The sequence below is a fragment of the Melozone crissalis genome, unplaced genomic scaffold (genome assembly GCF_028551555.1).
Source record: "Melozone crissalis strain CALT ecotype California unplaced genomic scaffold, PUWL_Pcris_2 ptg000009l_1, whole genome shotgun sequence".
Classification (NCBI taxonomy): domain Eukaryota; kingdom Metazoa; phylum Chordata; class Aves; order Passeriformes; family Passerellidae; genus Melozone; species Melozone crissalis.
In genome coordinates, this window is record NW_026535787.1 from 17,633,710 (window position 1) to 17,652,786 (window position 19,077).

The 19,077-nt window shown below is 41.3% G+C and overlaps 2 protein-coding genes across 2 annotated transcripts; one reads left to right on the forward strand and one right to left on the reverse strand.

Moving 5' to 3' along the window:
- Positions 1–3,707, reverse strand: RPL24 (ribosomal protein L24). Its single transcript, XM_054270202.1, has 6 exons — positions 3,637–3,707; positions 3,446–3,521; positions 2,259–2,369; positions 1,019–1,155; positions 572–635; positions 1–128 (listed from the first exon to the last, which is right to left on the reverse strand). The coding sequence occupies exons 1-6, from the start codon at positions 3,639–3,641 to the stop codon at positions 48–50; spliced, it is 474 nt and encodes a 157-aa protein (XP_054126177.1). The 5' UTR covers positions 3,642–3,707; the 3' UTR covers positions 1–47.
- A 115-nt stretch (positions 3,708–3,822) lies between these two features.
- On the forward strand, positions 3,823–17,820 carry CEP97 (centrosomal protein 97). Its single transcript, XM_054270201.1, has 11 exons — positions 3,823–3,979; positions 6,063–6,205; positions 7,134–7,292; positions 7,673–7,774; positions 8,264–8,377; positions 9,256–9,422; positions 10,730–10,894; positions 12,697–12,830; positions 13,326–14,097; positions 15,109–15,184; positions 15,938–17,820. Exons 1-11 carry the CDS (start codon positions 3,940–3,942, stop codon positions 16,631–16,633), a joined length of 2,568 nt encoding a protein of 855 aa, XP_054126176.1. The 5' UTR covers positions 3,823–3,939; the 3' UTR covers positions 16,634–17,820.
- The last annotated feature ends 1,257 nt before the right edge of the window (positions 17,821–19,077 follow it).

Genomic DNA, 19,077 nt, shown 5'->3' on the forward strand with positions numbered 1-19,077 from the left:
TGGAATTCCATCAGATGTTTATTCAGCATGAGCAACAGTTTGGAAAGTTAGCGCTTTCCACCAACACGGGGAGCAGAAACCTTGACTGGTTTCACAATCTTCTGCTTAGGTGCTGCCTTTGTAGGGGCCTGTGGAGAAATAATGAAGTATGAGTGAAAAGAAGCCATTTATCTGCAGTTCTAAAACTGTCCCTGTATGTACTTTTGACAGAAATCAGACTAGGGATAGATCAATACTGGGATCATGTTAGCATTTGTTTACAAACATAACACTAAGCCAACACATGGTATTAATTCATTAGTGATAATGAAACACAGAGTAGCACTCATCAATATATTGTTACCAAGTTCCTAGACAGTGAAGATGTCACATTCAGACAAGTTTTTATTTATTAATTATCTCTGATATTAGGTCAGAGAATAGATTTCTTGTAATATTTTCTTATTATTAAGAAAGTTACACGAAATGCTTCCTCAACACAGAAACAGGAATTTCCAATTAAGTGCCACAGCAAAACGTTGTGTGTCATATTATTCCTTTTAATAATTTCAGTTTGCATACTGCATCTCACCTTTGCAGCAGAAACAGCTGTTTTCTTGGTTGCCTGCTTAGCCTTCTTGGCTTCCTTTGCAGCCCTGTTAATTCATAGAAAAAGTGGAAGTTATCTATGTCTGCCATACACAGTTTCCTTGTTTCAGCACTGTAAGCTTCCCAAGATCAGGAATGGAATGCATTACTGCAGATTTCTCCTCTATATTTACTATCCCCTGAAGGAATTTCTACAGAGACAGCAGAACTGTCAGTGACAAAGGTACAAAGGGAAAAGGCAAGGAGAGATCCTTCTCTGCTGCCACGATCTCTTGCCAAGATTACATACAAATATACAGATTAAAAGCAAACAAAAAATTCCACAGAAAATCTTGTAAAACACAGAGCCCGCCTAGAGTTTAAGCTTTTGTATGAAAAGTACTGTAACCTTTGAAAAGCTTGGGATAGCTCCACTGATCTGACTCCTCACCTGATAGCTTGTTCCCTCTGTGCCTTTCGTACTTCGGGCTTCTGGTTCCGCTTGGCCATGATCTCAGCGAGAGAGGCACCAGTGATTGCTCTCTGAAACTTCACAGCGCGGCGTGTGCGCTTCTTCTGGACCTCTTCCTAACAGGGCAGGAGACAAACACACACAATCAGCATCACAAGACATCAAATACATGGCTAAAGACAATTATGGGAACAAGCTGCTACTCAAATTGAAGCTATTTAAAACTGTACACTGTAGTAGAATTTTACTCCTCATTTTAGAGAATCCTTCTGTTGGGGACAGAGAAGTGCTGCCCTACCTCCACATGGCCCCTTCTCCAGCCACATCCTGTACTTTTCATTGTGTGTTACTACCAACAATCCTTGGCTGGCTCCCCAGCTGTCCAGCTATCAGTGCTGGAGACACACATATTAGACCCTGTATCGTCTATGCTTCTACAGCAAAGTACGAAAAAAAATAAATACTTTGAAAGAATGTTAGAAGTTCAGCCATCGGTAACTCCCAGACAAAAAAAGGGGGGAAAGATAAACCTTTGATGGTGTCTTCTGAAAGGAAAACACTCCACACCTATTCAAGTGAATCAGGTGCTGGGGAGCAGGGTAAGCCATCATGCACCAACTTTCTTCAACCATTATTGCACTGCTGTAAGCCTTTCTCAAAGCTCCTCTGCTGTGCAAGTTTAAACAAGAGCACTGCAGCATACCTCATGCTACACGTTTCACGATTTATCCTTCTCATGCAATGACAGCTACATAGGGAAAGACCTCATGCTACAGCCTAAAGTTTTCAAGGAGAGTACATTAGCAGAGTCATCCCTGCCCCTCTAACCCCAAAATCAGCTCCCTATGCTGTCACCATTGAGCAAGTTTACAAGACCAAACTTTTACACAGTCTGCATATTAAACAGCATTACCCACCTTCCCTAAAACTAACTTTTAAAAACAAGACATTCCTAACAAGCCATTAGGATCTGCTGAACATACTGTGGCTCTGAGTGGTCTCTCAAAGAAGTGCTACAATACAATACACTGCTTTTGTTGAAGTGGCGCATAAACTCATGTAACTGCAGTCACATTTTCACCATTATTAACTAGTCTTCAACCTGGTAACTTGGGTCATGCTTCTGCTGAACACTGGCACACTTAAGTGACCTCTGACAGACCAGTGACCACATCTTTTGGTGACCACCTTCCAGTGCCATTGGCTGGTTTGTACTTACTGACTGTCCCTTCTTGTGCTTACGCCTGTAGAGAACAGTCCAGTTGATCTGACGAGGGTTTCTCTTGGAAAGGAATGCAGACTCACATTTTGCATTCAAGAACTGAAAAACCTGGGAGAGAAAAATGTTTTGTGTAACTTCTGTTTCCATGAAAGACATTACCAGAGTTTGCATTAAGTATTCTTTGAGTCAGTGTTTTTCGACATTGATGTTTTTGGAGTACTTAAACACAGCTCTGGCTAGTCAAAATTTTAGAAGATAATTCAAGAAATCTCTAGTTTTGTATTTTGTTACATTGGTTAAATGGGTGTATTGCAAGGCATTCTGAAGCATTTTCGTTTTTCTGAAAAAAGTTCAAATTACCACTTGCATCCAGTGCCGCTGTGTATTTCAGGCATAGCATGAACAGCTGTGTCCAGCATCATGCTTCCCAAGTGTCTGTCCTCAAGCAACAATGTACTTCCCGTATGTGGGAGTGACTCAAAACTTGGCCTAGGGAACACGGGGAGGCCAATGCTCCACCCGATTCCCCCCCTGCCCAGTGACACTAACCTGTTTGTCTATAACAACAGGCAGAACGTGCAAGCCGGTTTGTTATTAGCTATATAATTCATTTAAAGTACAACCTTATTCCCAGGAGCACTCACAAGGATTCGGCCAGTCTATCTCCTGGTCATTTTGCTGGGAATTCAGCAGAGAAAGATGACTGTACTGGGATACTCAAAAGCCAAGCCATCCTTTCACAGGTAGGGACAATCCTGTCTGCCTATGACATGACAGCTTGAAGGGCTCTCCATCCTATTTTACTTAAAATATTTATACTCAATTAATTTGGGAGACCAGCTGTTGGCTCCAGCGAATCTCAGCATTTGATGCAGGACATCTAAGCAGCATTTTCTACACAACTTTGGTACTTTACACCTGCTGCTTTAAGACTCCCTTTAGAAACTGCATTGTAAAGCTCAACCCCAAGCTACACCACGGATCTCCTGCGGAGCAGCCACGGCAACTGCACACCGATGCTGTTTTGACACAGCTCGATACGAACGCCTCGGGCATGGGCCACATCAACACTACCGGAGTCTCCGGACAGTCCCAGAGGCGCGGCCCCGGCTCCCCGCGCACCGCCCGTCCGCCCTCCGGCCCGCAGGGCCCGCTCCGGCCCGCGGGGCTCGCCCCGGCCTCACCTTCCCGTCCGTGCGGGCGTAGCGGCGGCCATGGCCCGGGTAGATCTTGTAGCCGCTGAAGCTGCACAGCTCGACCCTGCGCGGGAGAGAAGAGTTAGGGGAGGGCGCGGGTGCCCGGGGGAGGCGGCCGGGGCCCCGCGGCGGCCTCCCCACGGCGGATGGGCGCGGATAGCGGCGGACGGGGCGCTCACTTCATGATGGCGGCGGCTTCGAGGGGCCGGAGAGGCGGAGGGGACGCCGGGAGGCGGTGTCGGCAGCGCCGCGCGGGGCCCGACGGGAGCGGAGCGGGAAGGGCAGGGCCGGGCCGGGCCGGCAGCACCGCCCCGCCCCGGCCGCACCGCGGCGGCTTCACGGAGCGCTCCCCGGGCCGGGCTCCCCCGGCGCAGCCTCGGCCGCGGGACCCGCCGCTCTAGCCAGCATAAAGGGCGCGGTGCTCCCGTAGCGGCCCGGCCCATCGGCGCTCCGTTGCCTGGCGGTGTTGTCAAGCGCGGGGCATGGCGGCGGCCGGGGCGGGGGACGAGGCGGCCGGAGCCGGTAAGGGCAGCCCCGGGCAGGTGCCGGGGGCCGCGATGTTGGGGGCTGCGGGTCCCGAAAAGCGCTCTGGCGCTCGGAGGGGTGCGGGGGGCTCGGCGCTGCGGAGGCGGCGGCGCCCCCTCCTCTCGGGGCCGGCTCGGCCGCTCCGGTGCCCCCGCTGTCAGGCGGCCCCCGAGGGCCCCGCGGGCTGGAGGCGGCCGGGGCTGCGCGGGGCGAGGGGAGCGCCGCGGGCGCCGCTTCCCGCCCTGAGGAGCGCCGCTGGCTCGGGGCAGGACGTGCTGGAGGGTCCCGCCGCCTTGTAGAGCCTTTATAGGCCAGGGTTTGAATGATATAGGGCCCGTTTTCCCTAGAGCGGAGGGCTGAGGGTCTTGGGGACAGCGCCACTTCTGAGGGTGTAGTTCCTTGGTTCCTGCCAAACGAGAAATAAGCGATTTTGAAATGTTTTCCTGGGTCCTGAAAGCCTATTAGGAAAATCTCGTTCCCCAGGTATTATATCAATGAGTCTTTAGAATGGAATCATATTAATTTTGTAGAGTTCCACGTGTATATCTAATTCATGCTGTATACTGAACTGCCATGCTTAAAGGATACCCCAGACTGGGAGATAGCGCCAGCACCCCAGGTCGTTTAACACCTGTGTGAAAACCTTCTTTGTCAGCATCATGGAGAAGTGATTGCAGCAAGTCTGACTGCAGGGATGTTTAATAGAGAAGCAGGTGGATGGTGTTGCCATAGAAATACAGGTTCTTTGCAAATAGTTGTGTGTGTTAAGTAGCAGTTGGATCATGTTATACTTGAATGTTGGAGATTTATGAGAACCGTGTGTAAAGCCACATTCTGAGTGCCCCAGTTTGAATGGGACACCTCGTGCATGAATAAAAGGATTACTCTTGCAATTCTGTACTCTGGGTCCTTGCTTCTCTCCTAGGTTGGAGGGGCCAGTTGTGGATTTTTGTAACAAACCCTTGGATAAATGAGCAGATGCAAAGTTTGTCTGATCAATTAAAGTGATCAAGCAGTTGTAGAAGTGACTGCTTGAGTGAGAAACAAGTGGTACTTCCTCCCTGAATGTGCAGACAGGAGTGTGATGATTGCTGGCTCTGCCTTGCTGCTCTCCAAAGCTCTTGGGACAACCATGGATTTGAAAAAATGATGAGAATATAATAAATGTCATCAGACATCTTTTTTTAGAAATGCATGTTCTCTAGCTGACAAAATGGTACAGAAAAAAAAATGTCTCCATCCATAGTGTAACTACACCCTAAAAGCTATAAACTGTAATATTAATATGTGCATCATATTAGGGTGAGAACACTATTTGGGATATGTTGCTGAAAAAGGAAGCATTATTTACTGAACAGATATTAAGAGAACAAGAAGCACTACAGTGATATTTGTACATCAACTACACAGCAGAGAGGCTCAATGTATGAAAATTATTACAATTATCAGGTGTCACTTTGGGTACCCAGTGATTCAGGCTCCCTGTAGATGGCAAATGTTTGCCTTTTAACTTTATGTAGTGACCCTTTTTGCATAGAACATTTGAATTGTGTGTTGTATTAAGTAAATGGTGTGCTAGCCCATTTACAGTTTCTTCTTCCCAGTGCCCCAGTACTGTAGTGTGGCTGCATGAGTGGCTTTTAGTTTAGATAGAATGCTTACACATAGTTAGTTGTCAAGCTGCTCAAAACTTAAATTCTCTGAAGAATTTTTAAATTTAGGTTCCTTTGGAATTTGGGGTTTTGAGGATCACACCTTTAAATTTAGTTACCAGAATTTTGCTGCATCTCACTTCAAAGGATTTTTGTGACTTTCCCAGAATTCTGCCAGAGTTCCTAAGTGGGACAGTGTCTGGTATATGTGTATCTTCCAGTAACTGGATCAGTTACTCTTAAAGTGTTCAAACTGAAGTCATTTGTTTCAGTTTTACATGGAAAAGAAAGTTAATCTGTTTTTCCAAATTATCTGCATCAATTATAAGCCAAATCTTTTTTATTTTGCATTGCTTTTCCAATACATGTTCTCATATATAAACTTTGTGGTGCTTTTTTTGTTGTTTTTTTCTCCTTTTTATTCTAAGGCTTGGTAGTCAACTGCTCAGGTCAAGGATTGCAAAAGCTGGGTCCAACCTTGCCCTGTGATGCTGATACTCAGACTCTGATTCTGGACAAAAATCAGATCATTAAATTGGAACACTTGGAAAAATGCAGGAATCTGATGCAGGTCAGTATTGCTTGATTTGAAATTGTTATCAAATAATGGTGCTATGATGTTAGCATCTTCTGCCTTCAGGCACTATTATGTTATTGAAGTAAGCTAGCAGTTACTGTCTTCACAGGAAAATAAATGATGGCTGGCTAAAGTAGAAAGCTTTGCCTTCAGTGGAGGTCTGCACTTGATAGTGGAGGGGGCTGTAACTAAAAATGAGCTAAGTAAATCCTAATGGGGGAGAGACATGATAAGAACACTTAGAAAAGTCACTGATAACTCAAATTTTGATACTTCTTAGCTTCTGAGTACATGAGCTTTGTAACATTAAAAATAACTTTGTATTATCACTGAAAGTCCTTCTGGATAGACTGGAAGCTGCCTGATAACTTTTACAGGCCAGCTACACTGAGTTGGCAGAGGTGGGGTTTGTTGCTACAACAAACCTTCGCCACACTGCCAGCTTGGTGATCATGTTACTGAAGTGTGCGTCTAGTCAGGATTTACCCTTTAAAAACTTTGTGGTTTACAGTCCTATTAGCACAGGACCTGACTGAGAATTGTGTGAAATACATTTTGTCCTCTGCCATATTGACAGTAAGTGCAGTTTTACACCAGGAACGGGGCAACAATTTGCACAATGAATTGGCAGTTCTGCTATTACAACCTTATTTTCATATGACACAATTCCTCATTCTTTTTCCTTTATTTAGCTGTTGCTAAGAGAATTTCCTCTTAAGTTTGTGGAGTGAGCTGTGAGGACTCATGTTCTTTGATCAGTAATTTATTTCCTGGCTCTTGCAGGTTTTTTGTCTGTGTCATTTACTTGAAATGAAATATGTAGACTGAACAATTATCTGTTGGAGTAGATTTTTAAATACTAGAAGTAAGACCTTACTCTGTCTGCCAGTTAAAACTGTTTGTTTTGTGTGTCCATCTGCAGCTCTCTGTGGCCAACAACCGGCTGGTGCGAATGATGGGTGTGGCAAAACTGACCAAGCTCAGAGTGCTCAACTTGCCTCATAATAGTATTGGGTATGTGGAAGGGCTGAAGGATTTGGTGCACCTGGAATGGCTGAATTTGGCAGGAAATAACATTAAGGTAAAGTATTCAATCTGTTGCATTTACCAGAATCTTTTGTTGTAGAAATTTGGAACATGCTGCAAAGAAATCTGAATATGTTTTGATTGGAACAATGTTACTATTTTGTGTCTGCTGGCTTATGAAGTAGAAGATGGTAGCTTTCGGAGTTGTCTAGGAAAAAATAAAAGGTGTGATATCAAAATGAAATGCAAGTAAGGAAGTAGTCTCCAAAATTATTATCTTTAAAATACAACTGTATTAAAACATAGTTTTTTATTTTGTGTTACTTAGCTAGTGGGTTTTTTATCTTTCAAAAGAATTTATAATTATTGATACCTGGTTTTATTTAGTAGCTAAAAAAGGGTTACTGTGAGTAACTGATTTCTTTATTTTTGTAGGCCATCGAACAAGTCAATTCCTGTCTGTGTCTTCAGCACCTTGATCTGTCAGACAATAACATAGCTCAATTAGGTGATCTCTCCAAGCTTACCTCACTGAAGGTAGGTGTTCTATCTCTGTTTTTAATGCATTCTGTACAGAAAGAAATTTGCTTTGAAAATTGCTGCCTTGAGACATTCACTCTTTGAACACTAGCTCTTGGAGCATTTTAATTCATTAAATGTAATTTCTAGAGAGAAGTGTGTAAATGTTCTTTTCCTTGTTTTGAAGGTGCAGAAGCTGAGGCAGTGATTTTTCTATAGCCACTCTAATGATTTTGATAAAGATATGATGGTGATATCTTCTTTGTAACTCTTTGTTCTCTTACCTCCTATCATGAATCAAACCAAAACATACTTCTAACTCTTCCAACATGCACGCTATAGAGAAAAACGTATCCAAATACATTTTTTTGGTAACTGTGACCAGAAAGTCTTACTTATCCTTCTTTTGCAATGTGTTTTTGTCAGGTGATGCCTGGAAAAGAAATCTGTGGGTTCTGATCAAGCATTCATTTCATCATGTGTTCATCATATGTTTTTATTTTATAGACTCTGTTGCTGCATGGAAATATTATAACTTCACTTCGCCCTGCCCCTGCTTGCCTACCTCAGAGTTTGACTGTTTTTTCTTTGGCAGAAAATGAAATCAGAGACTTAAATGAGGTAAGATATAGAAGACTGATCACTTTGTCTTTAGGTAGACTGAAAGAAGGAAGTGGAACAATTTTTTTGAGATTGTAACTGAAAATGGGCTCTCTTTGAAACAGCTCAACTTATAATATTTTACTTGTTTCTATGTAATAACCATATTTGCATTAGCTGCAAAAGCTAGTGATGTCTTTTAAAATTTAGTCTGGAAAAAAATTTGCCTTTCTTCTGTTATGTTTTTTTATTCAAGGATTTTGAATGGAACACTTTTAGGCCTAACCTTTTCTAGTTGTCTGAAGGTTGAAAGCTGAGCTGACTACATGCTGCAGAGACCTTCTGCAGCTGCTGGGATTAGAACAGAGGTTTGAATTGCACTTGTTGCCACTGACCTATTTTTCAAACTGTGTAAGAGAAACAAATAATCTGCCTGTGACTTTTGTCTTTATTGTTTTGTTTGTTTCATTTATTATAAGTAGCAGCCAAAACTCTTGGTTGGGATTTCATGTTGGAAGAAAATTTTTTGGTAATAATTTCTCTTCAAAACAGGGCAGGGTTTCTCCAGCTTTTTGGTTTGCCCCTTTTTTTTTTCTTTGTTTGTTTTCAAAACCCAATAGCTGTTGTAGTAAACTGGACTTATACTACATCTTTCTATACATAAAGCCCCATTCCCAATTTTAAGAGAAGGTAATACTTTCCAAGGACTAATACCATTTACAGAAGAATCATTGGGAACTTGCACTAACTGATAGAAGGTCCTTTGTAGTCCTTTGTGTTCAAAAATAAAATGTGGTTTTTGATTTGTCATTCTGTTGTTTTACACAAGCTGTCCAGCTGTAGTTAGGAGAAATGTGGAATGTTTTTCTCAGTTAACAAATATATTTTGTTTTCTCAAGGTTTCTTTCCTGGCCTCTCTTCACCACTTGGAGCAGCTGTCAATTATGAACAATCCTTGTGTGATGGCCACACCTTCTGTCCCTGGCTTTGACTACAGGCCTTATATTGTCAGCTGGTGTCTGAACCTTAAAGTTCTTGATGGATATGTGATCTCTCAGAAGGAAAGGTGACATAATAGTATTATTAAATCTCTAAAATTATTACATCAAGTTTGGCTAAGCTAAAATTGCTGTAGCTAAATTTTTCATCTTTTACACTGGAATTATTATTTAGTTAGCTTAGATAGAAGTATGAAGTTAAGCTTTTGTTTTGTTGCTCAAATCACAGAAGCACTTCTACAAAGCAAAACTGTGGTAGCAGTTCATCAGTGTCTGGTAGCCTTTCTTTACAGCCTCTTTGACTTTGCAGAATGTGACAATCAGCAGGAGTTAAAGCTGTTGTCTTGGGGGAAACTCAAACTTGCCTTTCTATAAGCATGATTTGTATGTGCATTTCTACATTTGGCTTTTTTTGTTATTGATTAGTTAAAAATTATTTTGCTCAAATCACTTGTTACTGTATCACTGTGCTCATTATATCACAATGATATCTGCATGACAAAGTTCTTGACATCAGAACAGCCCAAGCATAAACATTATCCAGTATAAGCACATTCCAGTCCAGGACACTCATATATCCTAGGACATTAATGTCCTTTTTTCCCTGTTATTAAAATAAAAAGGTGCCTTTCTTTTGGTCAGAGGTGAACCAATTCCATTTCTGTTTCACCATAACATGCTATGACTTTCCACGAAAGGTGCCTGTTGGAATTCTAGACTTCTTTTTCATGACTAATGGGATGTTCTGTATTAACTATATTATTACATGTGGGTGTATTATATTAAATAATATCAGGCAGAAATTAATTTGAAAAACAGACTTGTTGAATACTTCTTAGCAGTATGTGCTCTCTGTGTCAGTTTTGCATGTTTTTGTGAACTTCTCTGTTTCTTTGAAAGCTTTGCTGATAAGTTCATTGAGACAGATGTGTTTTCAGTGGCCAAAGATAACACACAAAGCAGAGATGCACAGTTTTGGACAAGTAGGTTTTTTCTTTTTTGTTTCATTGATGCTTAAGTGAATTAGTACATTACTCATTGTTCTGATAATGACATTGCCAGTTTCCCTGGGTGTTGGGAAGGATGAAAGTTTGACAAGAAAGTCTCACAGATAGGTATGCTTGGCAGAGAGATTTTTGAATGTGGAATCTGAAGAAGGAACAGAAATGAAAGCAAGTTTTGATATAGAAGAAGAGAATTGCTGAGCCAGTCTTACAGGCTCTTACCTGGGCATTGCACATGTTCCAAGTCTTGCTTAGATTTGTAGATTAGCTCTTTGGTACCCACTAGAAGAACTGTAGTGAAAACAGAGTTACTGTTTCTATGCTGATTATTAAAGGTGCCATTTATTAAACCATTTCCCCCTTCCTAACAGCTTGAAAGCAGAATGGCTCTACAGTCAAGGGAAAGGAAGGTCATTTCGACCTGGGCAGCATGTTCAGCTAGTTCAGTACTTGGCTAATGTATGTCCTCTCACATCTGTATATGGACTCCAGACTGAAGAGGATGCCAAACTGGAAAAAATACTGAGTAAGCAAAGGTGAGAATTTAGTTTCTTTCTTAGAGAATGTAATTGAGAACATAATTATATATCTGATGTGTTAGATGTGGTAAGATTTCATTTTTAAGTATTTCAAAGTAACAGTGAGGGCTGGAGATGCAAAGTGCCATGAAAGTACAGGATGTGTCCTAGATGGGATTGAGAGGCAAGGCAGCAGCAGCAGGAGTGTTTTTGTGCTTTCTGGGCCAACTAGGGGAAAATTCCTTTGTATTTTTCAGCCTGTGCTTTGTAGGACACTGAAAGTATTTTGTGTTAGAACTGTGATTAAAATAAACTGTGAACTGGGATTTTTTTTTTATTGCCACACAAAAAAATGATGAAAACTTCAAGAAGCAGCTTAGCTTTTGTTCTAATTGTAAATGAGGGCTACTGTGGTACACTGGTGTATTAGCCACTTTTTTATTATTGGAATGTTCTTTCTTGGTTTTAAAATTAAAGTTGTCCTTTGGGGGGCACTGTTCCCAGTGATGCGTTTGTCCATCTGTATCTGGCATCTGAGGTCTGTCAGCAGGGGCCTCTGGAGAGCCTGCTGGTTCTGGTAGCTGTGTTGCTAAGGTCTGTGCAAATAGATGAGTAGAGTTATCATGGTGTGTTTCTTGTCCATGTAAAGGTGAGCTAATTTTGGTTAGAAGCCAGAAAACAAAGCAGTACAGGTTGTTCTATTCCCCAGGACCTATTGACAAACTTTTTCTTGCTGAAAGAGCAGAAAATTCAGCTCCCAGAAGTAGGCTACCTAAGTGGCATAGTGTGGTTAAAAAGTTGAGCAACAAAGTGCTGTAGTTAGCAGAAGGGTGTCTCATCAAAAGGCCAGAAACTTGGGAGCATCTGGAAGGAGTTACTGCCCACTTTGCAAGTGTAGATTGGCCTCCAGGAGGAAATGGTGGAAATGTTTTGGCTGTTTCTGAGGAGAAGGTGCAGTCAAGGCATCTTGACCTTGGAATCTCTAGCTAAGTGCTCTAGCATTCACATCTTTCTGGGGAAAATCCAGGAAGTTGTTCTGTTGAATATAACTCTTCAAAAATTAAAAAAAAGCCCTCAACAACCAAGCAAAAAAAAACTTGAGTAGAAAAAGCAATCCCCCCAAATCCTCACCTGTATATATGTACATGCATATATGATTTATAGTTTGACTTCGTCCTCTGTCTCCTGAGCTTCTAATTTAGCTGGGCTGAGACAACCTGTGTGTTCTCTGAGCTTGTAAAGGATGATGTTTTTTTTGTGGCAATATTTGTTGATTTGTACTAGGATTTCGGGCTGTTAGTAACAGGAGCACCTATTCCTTGATTCACTCACTTTGAAATGTAAAAGATACTCCCAACATTCCTCATACTCCTCTATACCTAGACATATAATGTATTCCACTTTAGAAACTTAAAATATTTTCATGCCTTCTTTGTGTGTATAAGTACCTCATGGTTTTCAGTTTGTAGTCAGAATTGCACATTGGGCTTTTTCTCGTTTTTATTTGGTTGGTTTTTTGGGGTTTTTATGGGGATTTTTTGTTTGTTTGGTGGGATTTGTTTTGGGCTTTTTTTTTTTAGCATGTAATGAAGAAAGAGGGGCTGGAGGAAGGGGAGCAGGAAAAGACTGCAATTTCCTACTTTGTGGGTAGTCCTGTTAGTGTCTTGTGTGTAAAGGATTCTGCATAATAAGCCTCTCCTTTAGAATATTTTGATCATGAATGTTTCTTTTGAAATAGTTCATAGTTTCTTTTAGATGTTTTCTGTACAAAAGAAAGCTTAAGTAAAGCACAAAATCTATTGTTGGCACTCTGTGTTTAGACTCCACCAGAGGCAGTTGATGCATGAAAACCAAAATGAGGAACCACGGACATTTTCTGCTCCCAGCAAAGCAGTGCCAGTTGCTCATGAACACAGTGCCCAGGCCCAGCCATCACAGATGGTTCTTGAAAACGGTAAGTAGCTCATCTACTCCTGTGATCTAACCTGTGGAAATAAATATTTTTCTTTTGAGCATAGGTAACTTCATGGAAGGAATTTCAGAACAAGGCCCTGTTATTGTTTTATTTTATTGATCTTCTATTTTCTCAACTGAAGTTGTAGATTGTTTCTAAAAAAATCCAGTCCATGCTTATTTGTGTCTGGCTGGTTAGGCAAAAAACCCAATCCAACAAAATGAGAGTTACTACTTTGACTTTTGCATTTTATACAAGTTTATTCTCCAAGGAAGTGCAGTTTATGCCATTTCTTGTACCCAGTGTTTGCCAAGTTTGGATGTTACTGTGGTAAATATTGTCCTGATACAGAAATAATGCTCATTGTTACTAATATGTTAGATCATCTTACCCACCCAGGTGCTAACTGTCAAAACCAAATTGGGAACCCCTATGAATTAAACAAAGTACTTATATTATTGAAATACTCTATAATGTGCCTTTCTGCCTATTTAGAACCTGTCATCCAGAGGAATTCTTGGGTAGGACCAAGTGCAAACAATGATCATTCCTATGCAGTGAAGAATACTTTTCTTCATGAAAGAAGCTTTTCTAAGGAGCTACACCTCGAAGATGTACAGACAGATGAAGACAAACTAAACAGCAGCCTTTTATCCTCAGAGTCTACTTTCATGCCAGTTGCTTCAGGATTGTCTCCAGTGTCTCCTGCTTCAGACCTGAAGCTACATGGAATGAATTTGAGCCTAGAAGATGATGATGATACAGTGATTGAAGGTGTGAGAGATGTTAATAGAAGGGAAACAACTAAAAAGCAAGAAGCTGTGTCTGTTACAGGAGAGCACCCTAATAGAGCAGCAGGAAGTGTGGAAACCCAAGAGAATATCAAAGAAATCCAGCAGGTCGCTGCTCCTGAGCTGGTAACAGTTGGCCTGGCTGCAAGGACTGGCCACTATTTAGGGGCTGCTGAAGGCCAAGTTCAGCACAGTCACCCCAGCACCTTGCTAGGTGCTGAGTCAGGAGTAAAAACTCTTTGTCCTGAGCAGGTGACAGAAGAAAGGAATGCTTCACTGGCTGGGCAAGGTGCAGCAGCAGCTGATCGAGGTGCAGCTGAGCTGCAAAGGATGAGTGAGGCAGCTACCAAGCTCCAAGCTTCCTGGAGAGGATTTTACACCAGGAACCACCATCCTCAAGCCAAGGAAGTGCGGAATGAAATTCGCCTACACAGAATGCAGCAGCACATCATTTATTTAACGGCTGAAATAGAAAAGTAAGTTGAGGTCATGCTGTGTATTTGCAAGTCTGTCTGAATAGAGCTACCATTCCAGAGTATTTCAGATCAGATATAGATGATATAACTACTCACAGTAGAACCTAGCATCAGAAACATAGAAGTGATTACATTACAGGATCACTTCCTGTAAGGTAAGCACAGTTTTGCACATGGCTATTCATACTCTCAAAGTGCTTTCTATAAGTGGATTGGATTAGAACACATTTTTCTGTTCCTATTTTAGCAGGACTTGCATATTTCAAAATAGAAATTGCTGAGTGGGATTTTTTTTGTTTGTCTCCTCACAATTAGAGCCTATAAATCAAGTGTCCATATTGGGACCCGTTATTCTGTTGCTGGTGAAAGCAAGAATTTCCTCTACCTTGTATGATACAATTTTAAAATGTGACTGTATTTGGTTCTGTTTTAATTTTTGATCCTGTGAATTCATGTTTGGAGAAATCATGGTCAAAGTTCCTCAATTTGTTAGCCAAAAATTCTGGATTTACTTAATATCTTTCTGGATCAGCCTGGATCACTCAGTCTGACAGGCTCTTTTTCTTCACTCTCACAAGTGACAAAAGCTGTATAAATTGAGTGTTCAGTGAACCTCTAGAAACTCCCAATGCTTACACATCATACTCCATCCATACATCAGTGGGACAGCATAATTTGAAATGAAGTACTGTTTGGTGTGTGAGGGGGTGATAGTTGTGCAGGAAAAAGTAAGAGCTCGAGTTCAGTTTACAAAAAGACACATTATTGCCAAGCCAACAAATGTGCTGCAGTAAAAGGAAGCAGAATTTAAATGTAACTGAAAAAGAAACTTCAAGTCAGCAGCTGGGTATTTATGGCAAGCCAGACTGCAGTAATTTCTTAATGTTAGGCTCTGTTGTATCTTTCAAAAGTGCTGTTGTATAAGTAGGCATTTTTATGTGTTCTTGTTGCTCTTGTTACTCAAATGTTACTTATTTAAGCTGCATAAATTTTGGATGTGTGTTCTTGCAGACTGAGAAAAGAAAGAGAGGAAGATAAAATGCAAAGGCTTGTACAGGAGGAAGCTATCAAATTTCTTTGGAACCAGGTAAGTAATTTTAGTCCTCTTGTTTTTCTGCTTAAATGTGAATTTGGAATTCAAATTTGAATCTGCCTATGTGTGAATTCACATTCTTTCTTACTGTAGATCCTGAAGAGACAGTCAATATGGTTCAGTTTTTCCAATGATTTGAGTGGTTTAATAGACTATTACTGCTGTGTTGTCTGCTATACTGATACTATGGAGGGAAATAACCCTCAGGACATTACTGCAAGTACACTAGTTTTACTACTAAAAACTAAATAGTGGCCTGGTGTGAGAAGGAAGGCAAAATGCAAGAAAAGCTAAATAAACATAAGCAGGACTGTGAAGAATTATGTGACTGGTAAATGCCCATGGTAAATGAAATGACATCAAGCTGTGTTGCTTGTGAGCAACTCAAAAGTTGTTAATACAACTTTTAGGAAGGAAAGTTGTTAATACATCTTTTAATAAGCTTTTCTTCCAACAATAAGGTTGTTTTCTTAAAAATGGATAAATCCTTTCTGGTTTTAAGAAGAGATTGCTTTTTCTTCAGGTACTTGAACTGGGAGCTTTTGTGCTCTGTTAGTGTTTGGTATGTAGGTTTAAAAGCCATGATTTCACAGTAAGAAGAACAAAATTCCCCTAATGATACAGGAAATCTTTTTTTTGTCACTTGGTCTTGGATTTTATACTAGAGATTGGTTGCTGAATGCAATAAATCCACTAGAAATCCAAATATGTTTATCTGCATTTCATAATAAATTTTTCTCTATACAGGTTAAATCCCTTCAGCAGTGGCAGCTTTCAGTGATGCAGAATTTAGGTGGTGCTGGGATCCCTTCAGCCAATACTTTATGTTTATCCAAACCACCTCTTCAGTCATCCACAAGGGAGCAAGAAACCCCCCCAGCTGTTAGTTCTGCTTTGTTAGCTCCAGCTAGTGAGGATGATCTCCAGGAAAAGTCTTCGTTGCAGTTCCCAGATTCTGGCTTTCATTCTGCAGCTGATCAGACTCGTGCCAGTGAACTGTGCAGCTCTGCAAAGAGCTCAGCTGAAGGAAGTGAGAGCTCCCTTTCCATGGAAACCATCAAACAATATGGCAATTGTGTTTCAGCATGTTGCTCAGATGGAGAGGGTGGGCAAAGTAAAGAGAGCTCTAGTAATGGGCAGGACAACGGACTGATAGAACAGTATTTAAAATCTGTTCAGCAGCTGGAAGAGGCTGATGAAGACACAGATTGCAATGAGGAAATGGAGGGCAGCTGTCTGCAAGTGTCTGTGTCAGCAGAAAGCCAAGATTCTTCCTCTGACACTGTCTCTGTAGAGCTCCCTCAAGACACATCTTCCCCAGTCCAAGGTGAAATCTGTCAGATACCACCAGGAAGCTACAAACTGACTTCAGGAATAGTAGAAGGGAAGCAAACAGACTGTGATTCTTCATTCCAGATGCTGCATGTTGGGATAGCTGTATAATAGGATGGTTTCCGCAAAGGACTAGGGATTCCATTTCACTTTCTCTTTCTTCTTCCTGTTTATACAAAACTTGCTTTTCATGTGTGCTGTTTCAGATTCTGACTCATGTTATGAATTTATGTTGTAATTACTATTTTATTGATGTTGCTGAGGATTGATACTAACTATGCTAACCTGAAATCAGTAAAGTTCTCAGTGACAATCATTATGCACTTTATTTTCAAACATAAAACTGGTATCCTAATAACTGGCCTCCATTAAATTAATTCTGAAGATTGGTGGGTGGATGGTGGTGGTGGTAGTGTTTGCTGTGAATTCACTTTGGTGAATGTGTTAGTAAGTATTTGTTTGGTTTTTTCCTGCAAAGAAAGATTAAATTCTTATTTTGCAAAGAGAAGAAAACAATATGGGAAGAAATTGAGTCAATACAGGCAATATATCCTGTCATAGATGGTATACAGCCCCCTGAGAAAGATGAAAAGTTGCTTTTCAGACTTCTTTTGACTTAAACAAGAGTAACTTGGTCAGGGTATCAAAGATGCATTCCAGAAAACCAGTGTCCGAGTCAGTGACTTTTTTGTAAATAACTTGAAGCTGCTGGCAAGAAATTAGATCATTTACATACACACTGAAACGAGGAATTTCAGGAGAGTAACCTCAGGGAACTTCAAACAAGCTTTGACCTTTGTTTGCCCTGGGGTTGAATTTCCCTGCTTTCTCAGGTAAGACTCAAAATGGAACCAGTAGCAGCCAGGACTAAGGAAGAATTTCAGAAGAGCATGTGATTTGGGAACATCATTTCCAGGGCTGCCCTGCTGGGTTGCAGCAGCAAACTTGGTGGTGTGTGTTTTACTTCACTAGGATGCTAATGTCTGTGTGGGATTTGGATTTCAGTGGCTTTCAGGACATCAGTGAGTTTGATGGATCACAACTACTTTTATCTACAGGTATAAATACTAAAAGCAAATGCCATGACTTAACTATTTCCTGATATCTCTGTTGGGTTTTTTGCTTGATTTTTTTTTTTTCCCCTGTATGTCCACTAGTTGACATTTTCAGTAAATGTGGATAAAAAGTTGTATTTCTTCCCTGTTAGCAAATGTGCTGAGATACTTAGGCTATGCTTTCCATTTAAACACTGGGAAAGCAGCAGGGTTTGTATCTCAGCCAGCCATTGCTATGTTGGGTTTTTTAATGGAAAACTACTGGGTATCTTAGTATACATCAACAGTGACAAGGGAAATCTGTTTTGCCATGTGATTTGTGATGGACAATAGTGAAATAAAAGTTGATGTTGTGATTTACAGGGGTCAGTTGCATTTTGCAACATGTACTGGAAGCCCAGTGTTGCAGTAGTTTGCTAATGTTTACTTCTCAGTTACAGACACATGCTTTTGTAATTCTCTGGTTCCACAGGTTAACTTCTGATGCTACGGTGTCCCTAAAACCAACTAGCGCTCTTTTAAAAGGACTCTTATGGCCACGTTACCATGTAAAATAATTTAGTTTTTGTGAAAGCTTTGGTTGCATGTCTGCTTTTGGTTCCAAGCTGAAATTTGCCACTGCTCAGGAGTTTGGTATGAGGCCAGTATCTGCTTGAGGCATCAAAATATCCTTTATTTAGAACATAAATGGTGTTTTGGACTTGTACCAGCCATCTTCCCAGTGGTGAAGTTCACCTTGGAGGAATAAAGCTTGCCTCTGTGTTTAGAGTAGCCATCATCTCTTTTTCTCCCACCCCAAAAAAGTTCTAGGGCACCAACTTCTCCAAAGAGCTGTCTCTGCAGTCAGGCTGATCTTTGACTGTGCCTTGCATAAGAGGAGCATTAAAGAAAACCTGGAACAGCAGAGGTGGTAGGTCCTTAGTGTGCTGTCCTTCTAGCTGAATGTAGTCACAGCACATTGGTAGCATGACCATATTCATAATTAGATCTTGGAGCACAGTTGTGCTTGGGTATTGAAAATGGTACAGGTGCATTAATGTGTCACAGTGCCTGATTACCTGGGCAAAGCAGGGTGGAGTCCATGGGATCATAGCCTTGTCCTCTGAAGGTGCTGAACTTGGCTTTAAATCTGCCTTGCCTGGGGATCTGCAGTTGATAGGACTTAGCTCTTTGAATGTCAGTATGTTATATAAAACCCCCAAATGTCAAATTGCAGATTGAGAGAGGAATTATTTCAGTGTTTGAAGCAGTTCTGGATCTTGCACTCTGGAGGCAGTGGTCAGGTGTAAGTTCTCTTCCATGGCAGAGTGTTTTATTGCCAGACCTGGAAGGAACTAGACCACTGCCTGGATAACAATGTTTCCCTTACTGGAGACTCTGAGGGAGCATATGTATTTTCCTGTTTTGGATTGTCACTTTTGCTGTGCACTTAGAGGTGAAACAACTTTAATTTTGGACTTGTCACAGGGGGAAAACTTGGTGCAAGTAAATTTTTTTATG